General features: G+C 23.5%; 6 protein-coding genes across 6 annotated transcripts in view, besides 12 other annotated features; 4 read left to right on the top strand and 2 right to left on the bottom strand.

Moving 5' to 3' along the window:
* Positions 1-352, top strand: part of EDI_235970 (uncharacterized protein) — a gene marked incomplete at both ends in the record, with an annotated part of 734 nt that extends 382 nt beyond the window's left edge. Inside the window, one exon of the mRNA XM_001733464.1 lies at positions 1-352. This exon is cut by the window's left edge and continues 107 nt beyond it. Coding sequence (XP_001733516.1) covers positions 1-352 — 352 coding nt within the window.
* Positions 228-251: a sequence feature (AT_rich).
* EDI_236080 (uncharacterized protein) lies at positions 353-1,228 on the top strand (the record flags this gene model as incomplete). The annotated part of the gene is made up of 1 exon (XM_001740424.1): positions 353-1,228. One exon carries the CDS (start codon positions 353-355, stop codon positions 1,226-1,228), a length of 876 nt encoding a protein of 291 aa, XP_001740476.1.
* Positions 370-430: a sequence feature (AT_rich).
* Positions 1,229-1,260: 32 nt separating the features above from the next.
* On the bottom strand, positions 1,261-3,021 carry EDI_236090 (uncharacterized protein; the record flags this gene model as incomplete). The annotated part of the gene is made up of 1 exon (XM_001740425.1): positions 1,261-3,021. The coding sequence occupies one exon, from the start codon at positions 3,019-3,021 to the stop codon at positions 1,261-1,263; it is 1,761 nt and encodes a 586-aa protein (XP_001740477.1).
* A 128-nt stretch (positions 3,022-3,149) lies between these two features.
* EDI_236100 (uncharacterized protein) lies at positions 3,150-3,530 on the top strand (the record flags this gene model as incomplete). The annotated part of the gene is made up of 1 exon (XM_001740426.1): positions 3,150-3,530. One exon carries the CDS (start codon positions 3,150-3,152, stop codon positions 3,528-3,530), a length of 381 nt encoding a protein of 126 aa, XP_001740478.1.
* A 31-nt stretch (positions 3,531-3,561) lies between these two features.
* Positions 3,562-4,005, top strand: EDI_236110 (uncharacterized protein; the record flags this gene model as incomplete). Its single annotated transcript, XM_001740427.1, has 1 exon — positions 3,562-4,005. The coding sequence occupies one exon, from the start codon at positions 3,562-3,564 to the stop codon at positions 4,003-4,005; it is 444 nt and encodes a 147-aa protein (XP_001740479.1).
* Positions 3,858-3,965: a microsatellite.
* Positions 4,006-4,015: 10 nt separating the features above from the next.
* Positions 4,016-4,051: a sequence feature (AT_rich).
* EDI_236120 (uncharacterized protein) lies at positions 4,018-7,737 on the bottom strand (the record flags this gene model as incomplete). The annotated part of the gene is made up of 1 exon (XM_001740428.1): positions 4,018-7,737. One exon carries the CDS (start codon positions 7,735-7,737, stop codon positions 4,018-4,020), a length of 3,720 nt encoding a protein of 1,239 aa, XP_001740480.1.
* Positions 4,363-4,412: a sequence feature (AT_rich).
* Positions 7,174-7,280: a microsatellite.
* Positions 7,374-7,511: a microsatellite.
* Positions 7,421-7,600: a microsatellite.
* Positions 7,738-7,865: 128 nt separating the features above from the next.
* Positions 7,866-8,048: a microsatellite.
* A 47-nt stretch (positions 8,049-8,095) lies between these two features.
* Positions 8,096-8,145: a sequence feature (AT_rich).
* Positions 8,146-8,156: 11 nt separating this feature from the next.
* Positions 8,157-8,206: a microsatellite.
* Positions 8,207-8,577: 371 nt separating this feature from the next.
* Positions 8,578-8,612: part of a sequence feature (AT_rich) that runs on past the window's edge.

An 8,612-nucleotide genomic window follows, 5' to 3' on the forward strand; every position in this document is an offset into this window, starting at 1 on the left:
AAATACATCTCCAAATATAACAACAGGGAAATGGAAAGTGAATTTACCATGGGAATTTATTACTTCTGAAAATTATCCTAAAACAATAGAAGTATTGAATTTTGTTTATTTTAATTTGAATGGTCAATTAGATATTGGTGTTAGTTGTCATGGTTCATTTAATTATGATTCACCTGAAAATGATCAAATGATATGTTTTTCAACATATGGAAATATGACACCAAAACATTTTAATATTAATAAAAATATAACTTCAATAGAAATATGGTTTAAAGATTATAAAGGAAATATTATTATGCCACTTGGAATTTGGGATGAATATTTTATCTTAGAACTTAATTTACATTATTAAATGGAAGCAATTGGTTCAAAATATTTAAATAAAAATAATATTTTAACAACAAGATATTTTAATAATAATACAATTTATCTTGATACAATTAAATCATCAGATGGAATGACAACAATTAATGTTAAAGATATTCTATCAAATAATGAAATTGATGAAATAAAAGAGAAAATGAAAGAAACAAATATATATATTGATGATATTAGAGATGATGTATCACAATTAATAACATTAAATACAACAAATATGAATGAAATTAATAATTTAACATCTCAATTAATATCTTTATCTTCTCTTGTTAATGAATCATTATATTCACCACTTTATTCTAATGAAGAATCATTATTAAAAATGACTTCTTTAACATCTTATATTAACACTGAAATATCAAGAAATACAACCATTACACAATTGGATATAATTAACACAATTGGAATTAAAGATCTGAAACATAATACATACACATTTCCTTTATCAACATTAATGTCATGGGGAACTGATTCATCAAAAACTTTTAAAAATACAAGTACAGACCATAAAATGTATATCTTTCAATTTATGTTTATACCAAATACTGATTCATATTCAACAAAGAAAACAAAAATTTACTTTAATTCAAATAGAATTGATTCAGGAAATTCAACTAATATTGAAAAATTAGCTGATTATGGTGAATATTATAGTAATGGATATATGATATTCACCACTAAAGAATATGTTAGTACTGTTGGAGTATATATGTTAAATTATAATGATGGAACACTTACATATAAAAATGCAGTTGATATAGTTCAATCATCACCAAATCAAAGTTTTATTTATTATATTAATTCAAAAACACCATTTGATGTTTGGAATGATGACGAAATAAAGAAATGAATAATTTAAGAAAGAAATGAATTAATTTTAATTTAATCTGTTCCTGTTTTTTCTTTAACAAAATATTTGTTATTACAAATATATTCACATCCACCTTGTAATGTACATCTCCAGAAACAATCTTGACATACAAGCATAATTGGACATCTGTCATTTGATTCTTCAGTCCATGGATTTTTCAAATATGGATGAAGTTGTTTAAATGGTAATAGAGTAGCTGTGAGTGTTACATGAGCATTATCTTTAGTAATTCCATCACAAAATGTACCATAACCACTTAATCTTTCAGTACTACATAAGAAACAATATGATGTATTATCTTTAAGAGGAAGTGCATATTGTATTTCAGGATTATAATTATTTACAAATGATGAATCAAGTTCATTACATTCTAATGAATAAGCAAATTCTTTTGAAGGAGAGAATAAATTATCTAAACCAGCATTAGTAATATTATAAATAGTATGTGATTTTTCTACAGTAGAAAATGGTTTATCAGGATAAGGTTTATTATCAATTTGCATTTGTAAAGAAGCAAATAAAGGATTTCTACTACATGTTACTTCATTTGATGTTCTAGGAAATAAAAACATTAAAGAACTTACATTTGTCATAGCATAAGTAGTATTACATTTTAAACCATTACTTAATGGTTTTTGTGAAAATGCTTGATAATCAACATATTGAGAAGGAATAATTAATTCTTTTGATGAATATTTTGTTGTTAATTCATTTAATATACTATCTTTAATATTAAATCCATTAATATTTGTTCTACAATATCTTAAACTTCCATCTGTGATAGTAAAACAACTTTTGATATTTTTTGGTGTGAGAACACCTAATTCGTGATTATTATCTTTCTGTAATGACATTATTGATGTAATAAATGTATCTCCAATTTGTGTAAATGAACAATTTTCATGATTACTATTTAATACACCATAATAATCACGTTCTTTCATTTGATCAAGTCCAATTGTAACTACTAATGAATTTCCTTTAACTGGTGAATTTATTTGTTTGGTAATTTTATTTGCAATAACACCTTGATTACATTGACAAATAACAAAATTTTGTTGAATTGCCATTTTAACTTCAAGTGTTAAATTTCCAAATAATGCATTAGGAAACATTTTCATGGCAGCAAATGGTAATAAATCATCTATTGGAATAATTACTTCAAATTCTTTTTCAATTGTATTGTTTGGTGATTTAATAATTTCTTGAAGATTAAAATAACATCCACATACATTATCTTCATGATTATATGCTGATTCCCATTGTGTATAAATTCCTGGTTTATAATCTAATTCTTCTTGTGCTTTTAACATTCTAATAGCTGCATTTTCATATAATGCTTCTGTTTGTTCACATGCTGTTTTCTTATTTCTTGAATATACTCTATATGCATCAAATAAATGTGTTGATGATTTTAATCCTACAAAATATTCTATTGCTGTTAATCTTCCTGTTTGAAATGCTGAAATATCTCCTTCTTGTGTATCACTTATTTGTGTCCAAAATTGTTCTGTTGGTTTAATTTGAATTCTAACTAATGCTGTAATAGATGATTTATCTATATTTGTAATTTGAATTGATTCATCTGTTAATTTTACTTTAGTATACATTCCTTTTTGTACAGGACATGGTGGATCAGATGAATCAATTGATAAACATTTATTATCATGAACACCTGAATTAGCTTCAAGTATTCCATCTGTATAATTAAAGTATTTAATAAGGTCACCTGTTTCTTCTTGATCTAATGCTTTAGTAACGTTATAGTTCATCTTCTTTATTTTGATTTATTAGTTCAATCTTTTATTTCATTATGAAGTTTGGTAATTGGAAAAGATTCAAAGAAGGATTAAAGAAATTAGCAGCTGCATTAGCAGTTGGTGCCAAATTAGGTGGAAATATGATAGAAAAAGCAAAACCACTTATTTCTATAGCATCAGATTTTATTCCAGGTGGAAATATTATTAAAAAAGGAACAGAAATAATGAATAAATTAGCAGAACCTACAAGTGAAGCATTAAATAGAATAGCATCAGGTGAAAATGTTATTGGAGCAACTAAAAGATATTTAAATCAAGTTAAAAATGAAATACCAAATGATATTACTAAAACAGCAAGTAAAATAATAAATCAAGTACCTGATCATATTTCATTAAAAACTAAAGGAAGAACAGGAGCATCATCTAAATCTGCTTTATTTGCTAAAAGACTCAACGGTGATGAAAATGAAATGAATAATGAAGAAGATAATGAAGATTATGATATTGAAGATTATCTATAAATAATTAACTCTTTATTATTAATTGATTGTTATGAAATTTGGATTCTTCAAAAAGTTAAAGAATATAATTAAAACAACAGGAAAGAAACTAGCAGGAATAGGAGGGAAGTTATATAAAAGAACAGGTAATATAACAAAGAAATTAATACCTATTTCAAAAGGAATAGTAACATTTCTTCCAGGTGGTGAAATAATAGGAAATATGATAGAAAGAATACCAAAATGGTATGAAACAAATGGAAAAGCACTCACAGAAATTAGTGAAGGAAAGAAAATAAAAGATATTATTCAAAATTATGGAAAAACACTTTATAATAATGTTATTTTAAATAAAGAAAAAGAAATAAAACAAACAAATAATAATTATAATGAATCAAGAATAAATAAAGTGAAAGAAATGGAAAATGGAGTAACAAAAGAATATTATAAAAGAAATTTATCATCTTTATCACCTTATGAACAAGAAATTAATTGATTCAAATTTCATTTAAAATTTAATTGTTCTTTTAAAATTTTTATTTGTAGAAACTTTAAAATCTCTTTCAATAATAAAATGAGGTCCATATTTTGAAAGATCACAACTAAGTGCTCCTCCTTCATATAAATATTCATAAAGTGCTTTAACATCTCCTTCAAATTTTTCTTTAGCTTCTCCTCGTATCACACCTTCTGGTATTCCTTTCATTCTAATAAGATATTCTTCATCATTATCTTCATTCGTAAGAATATCTAAATATGCTTTCTTTCCTAAGAATATTGATTCTTTAGCCCAACTATCTTTTCCTTTTACTTTAGGAAAATCAGAATGAAATTGTCCCATTTGAGTACCTACTAATATTCTATTATATTTATTATAATAAATTTCTTCTAATAATTTTAATTCTCTTTTCTTAATATGAATAGAATCAGTGTCTTGATAATATACTTCTATTCCATTATCTTCACATAAATAAATTAATTCATTCATAATTCTTTTAGACATTGATAGAATGAGTGCTCCTATAATATCAGGAACATAAAAATCATCTATTTGTTTTTTAATTTCCATAATCCATATTTCTGACCCAAATAATGGTTCTCCATAAAGAACATCAGTATAATTTCTAACCCAATATGTTTCAAATTTCTTCTGTGATCTAAAGAATTTTGTTTCTTTTAATATTGGTTTTTGAATAGTTTTACCATATGAACTATTCATTACTAATTTATATATAATTTCATTTGGATCTTTTTCTTTCTTCATATTAGCTCTTATATTGTATATATTTTCTATTTCTTTACTTAATAAATCGCTTTTCTCTCCTTCCCAATATATTCCTTCTTTTACTTCATATTCTATTTCTTGATATTTTATTAAATCTTCTAAATAAATAGAATCTACTACCATTTCCAGACATTCGTTTACATATTCATTAATTCCTTTTATTTTTTTAACTATTATAGGCATCTTTCTTATTTTTCCTACTTTATTAATCTTTATACGAACTACAAAATATGATATGAATTTATCATTACTTGGTATTATTTGTTGTTCATCCATTAAATGTTCAAATATGAATTGAATGGGTTGTGTAATCATTTTAGGATAACCTGTAGGAATTAATAATCTTTTCATTGCTGATGGATATAATGAACACGCATCAAAATCTACTATATCTTCTTTAACTTTCCATTTAAGATTTTGATTTGTCATATTTCTTCCTCCTATAATTGCTTGTCTTATAAAATCTCTTAAACACCCACTATATTCAAAAATCCTTCCATCATTAAAACATTTTGTTTTGAAATAATAATATGATAATGCACTAATTGTAGAAAATCCTTCACATTCTAATTCCAAATTTTTCTTAGTCATTTCTTTAAATTTCATAAATCCTTTTCTTAATACTTCAACATCTCTTTTACAATAATATTCACAATATTTTCTTGTATTAAATTTTCCATTATCTAATAAACATCCTGTTTTATTTATCTTTTCTTTAAATTCTTTTATTTTACTTTCTTCCCATTTTGGTGTTTCATTATTCCAACTTCCTTCTATTATTCCTACTTCTAATGTATTATAATCATAATAATTATATGGAAATATTTCTTTTTCATATTCTCCTTCTAAATTAAAGAATCTTTTAAAATTTGTTATTGAAGTTGGAATAAGTCCTAATGTATCTTTGAATATTATTTTCTTTCCTCTATATGTTTTAATAACCATATTATAAATATTTGATCCTTTTCTAGTAATCCCAATTATTCCATATTGTGCCAAGAATCTCCCATCATATCCAAGATTATGAAAATAACATATTGGATTTTTAAAATTAGATAAATATTCTATAAATTCTTTTCCACAATTTAGTCCATAAAATGTATTCCATATTCCTTTCTTATCAATTACAACAACACAAAACGGAATATGATGTTCTCCTTTTACCATACATTCAAAATCTCCATAAAATACATTCTCATATTCCATTTCTCTTATTTCTTTACTTTCACATATTTTATATTCATATGGTGTAATTTCTGTAAGTTTAACTTGAAGTTTATCAGCATCATAAAGATGTTGTGCTATAATATCTTCTTTACTAATTTCTTCAAATGCTCCTTCTTCTTTTAATATTTGTATTGCCCTATATGTTTTTAGTTGTCTTTGTAATGATGTTTCATAACATCCATTTATTTTTCCGTATGTCAAATAATATTTGTTAATGTTTTTATTGTTTTCTTCACAATATTTCTTTATTTCTTTAAAATTTTTAATGAAAAATTTTGTTATTGGTATTTTCTCGTTATTAATATAATGTTGTCCATTCTTCCATCTGAATAAAAACATACGAATTATATTTCCTTCTCTTCCAATTATTTCTTTTTTAATAACTTTTTCTTCTTTATCTCTATAATATTTTAATTCAACTCTAATTCCATATTTTTCACATATCTTTTTAATGTTCTTTTTGCTAATTGTTTGTCCTTTTATTATACTTCTAATTGTTTCAAGGGTTATTTCATCAATTACTCCTGATTCTTTTAAACAATTAACAAAACAATTTTCGCTAAGGTGAATAGTATTTTTTGTATAAATTTGATATTTTTCAAATATTGATGCTATGCATTCCCATTCTTCTTTTAAATAATATCCAAAAAATCCTCCTTCTATCCTTTTTCTTTCTACTTCTCCTAACTTTTTTACAATAATTTGTCTTACAAGTAATCCTGGTGGGATTGGTGGATTGTCCTCATCATCATATCGTTTCCAAAATTCACTAATATCTTCATCATAATTAATTAACTTTCCTATAAATTCTTCAATATTAACATTTTCCATATTTATCATAAATACTCGTTTAACTATAACATGTCCATTTCCAAAGTGTATTATAACTTGTGATGGTTGTTTATTTTCCTCTAATATTTTTACTGCTCTTTTTGTTTCATTAACAATATTTTCCCATTCATTTTTTTCATAATATTCATTGCTTTGTAATAATTTTGATTTATAAAATTCATATGACCTTTTGGGATTTCTTTCAATTCTTTGAAGTATTTCTTGCTCTTGTGGTGTTGGAATATTTTCAATGTCTTGATTTTCAAATATTTCTGGAAATTCATCATTTGATGTATCATTAGAATTTCCTTTTTGATTAATTTCTTGTTCATTCTGTTCAGCTTCTTCTTGTTCTTCTTCAATGTGTCGCTTTCTATTTAATATTTGTTCTCTTTTTTCTTTTCTTTCTCTTGCTCTTTCTTCTCTTTTAGACCTTTGATATTCTTCAACACTGGAATTTTCATGAAATAGATTTCTTTTATTAATCTTGTTAATTCTATCATTAATTGATATTAGTGGTGTTTTTTCTTTAATATTTTCTTTTTCTGCTATATTTTCTGTTATATTGTTTTCTTCTTCTTGTACATTTATTTTATTATTTTCTTTTCTTTGTTCTCTTCTTCTTTCTGCTCTTTCTTCTCTCTTGTTTCTTTCTCTTTCAACTTCTGATGTATGTTCATGAAAAATATTTTCTTCTTTCTTTTCTTCTATTTCTCTTATTTCTTCTTCTAATTCTTGTATTCTTCTTTCTTTCTGTCTTGTATTCCGACGAGTATTTCTCAATAAATTTATTTCTTCCTGTAGTGTTTTCTTTAAGTCTTTTGTTTTTCTGTAACTCATTTGATATATTAGTATGATTTTTAAAAAGTTTAAATGTCCTTTCATTAAAAATAAAAATCATCATTAGCAAAAGAGTTGAAACGAATTATGACTTTAGATTAATAGTTATGAGGTAATAAAAAATAATTGGTGTTTTAAATAATTTATGTTTGATTTGATATATAATATTTAGTTATAGTATTATTTATTATTTATTTAATATGTTATATAAAACATTAAATATAAATCAAAAAATATTAAATATGTTATTTAAAACATTATTATATTTTTAAAAAATAATCTATTTGTTATATAAAACAATATTAATATAACAAAATATCAAATAAATGTTATATAAAACAACTTAATAAAATTTACTTTTAATGCTTAATATGATGATATCACACTATCGTCAAATTGTACCATAAAAAAATTATTATAAAAAGAAAAAATTAAAATTAATTTCTAATTTAAGAAAATTGAAAAAATTAAAATAAAATAAAAAATTAATTATATTATATTAAATTAAATAAAAATTAATAAAATAAGAAACAGTAAATCTTAATTTATCTATTTCATTTTACTCAGATGAGATTATATCCTTCATTTTCTATTGAATAATTTGTTCATGAAGTACTTCTCTATATTCACTTCCATAATATCATTAGTATTTTATTATATCTTTTATGTTGATAATAATTATATCTTTTATCATTACTTCTTATAGAATTATTACCTTATTCTTTTATCATTCTTAATGGTTATATTGATTAATCCATTTATTACTACTGGAATTACTTTTACTCCTTTTAGTTTGTTAATTTGTCTTATTTTTATAGAGAGTTCTATTCATTTCAAGTTTGTTAGTAAATGCCAAATTACTTTTTATCAGACTATTGTTATATCATTTATTATTCATATTTGTTTTATTTATATTCTAT

Source organism: Entamoeba dispar, genomic scaffold (genome assembly GCF_000209125.1).
Source record: "Entamoeba dispar SAW760 scf_1105229462935 genomic scaffold, whole genome shotgun sequence".
Lineage (NCBI taxonomy): Eukaryota > Evosea > Mastigamoebida > Endamoebidae > Entamoeba > Entamoeba dispar.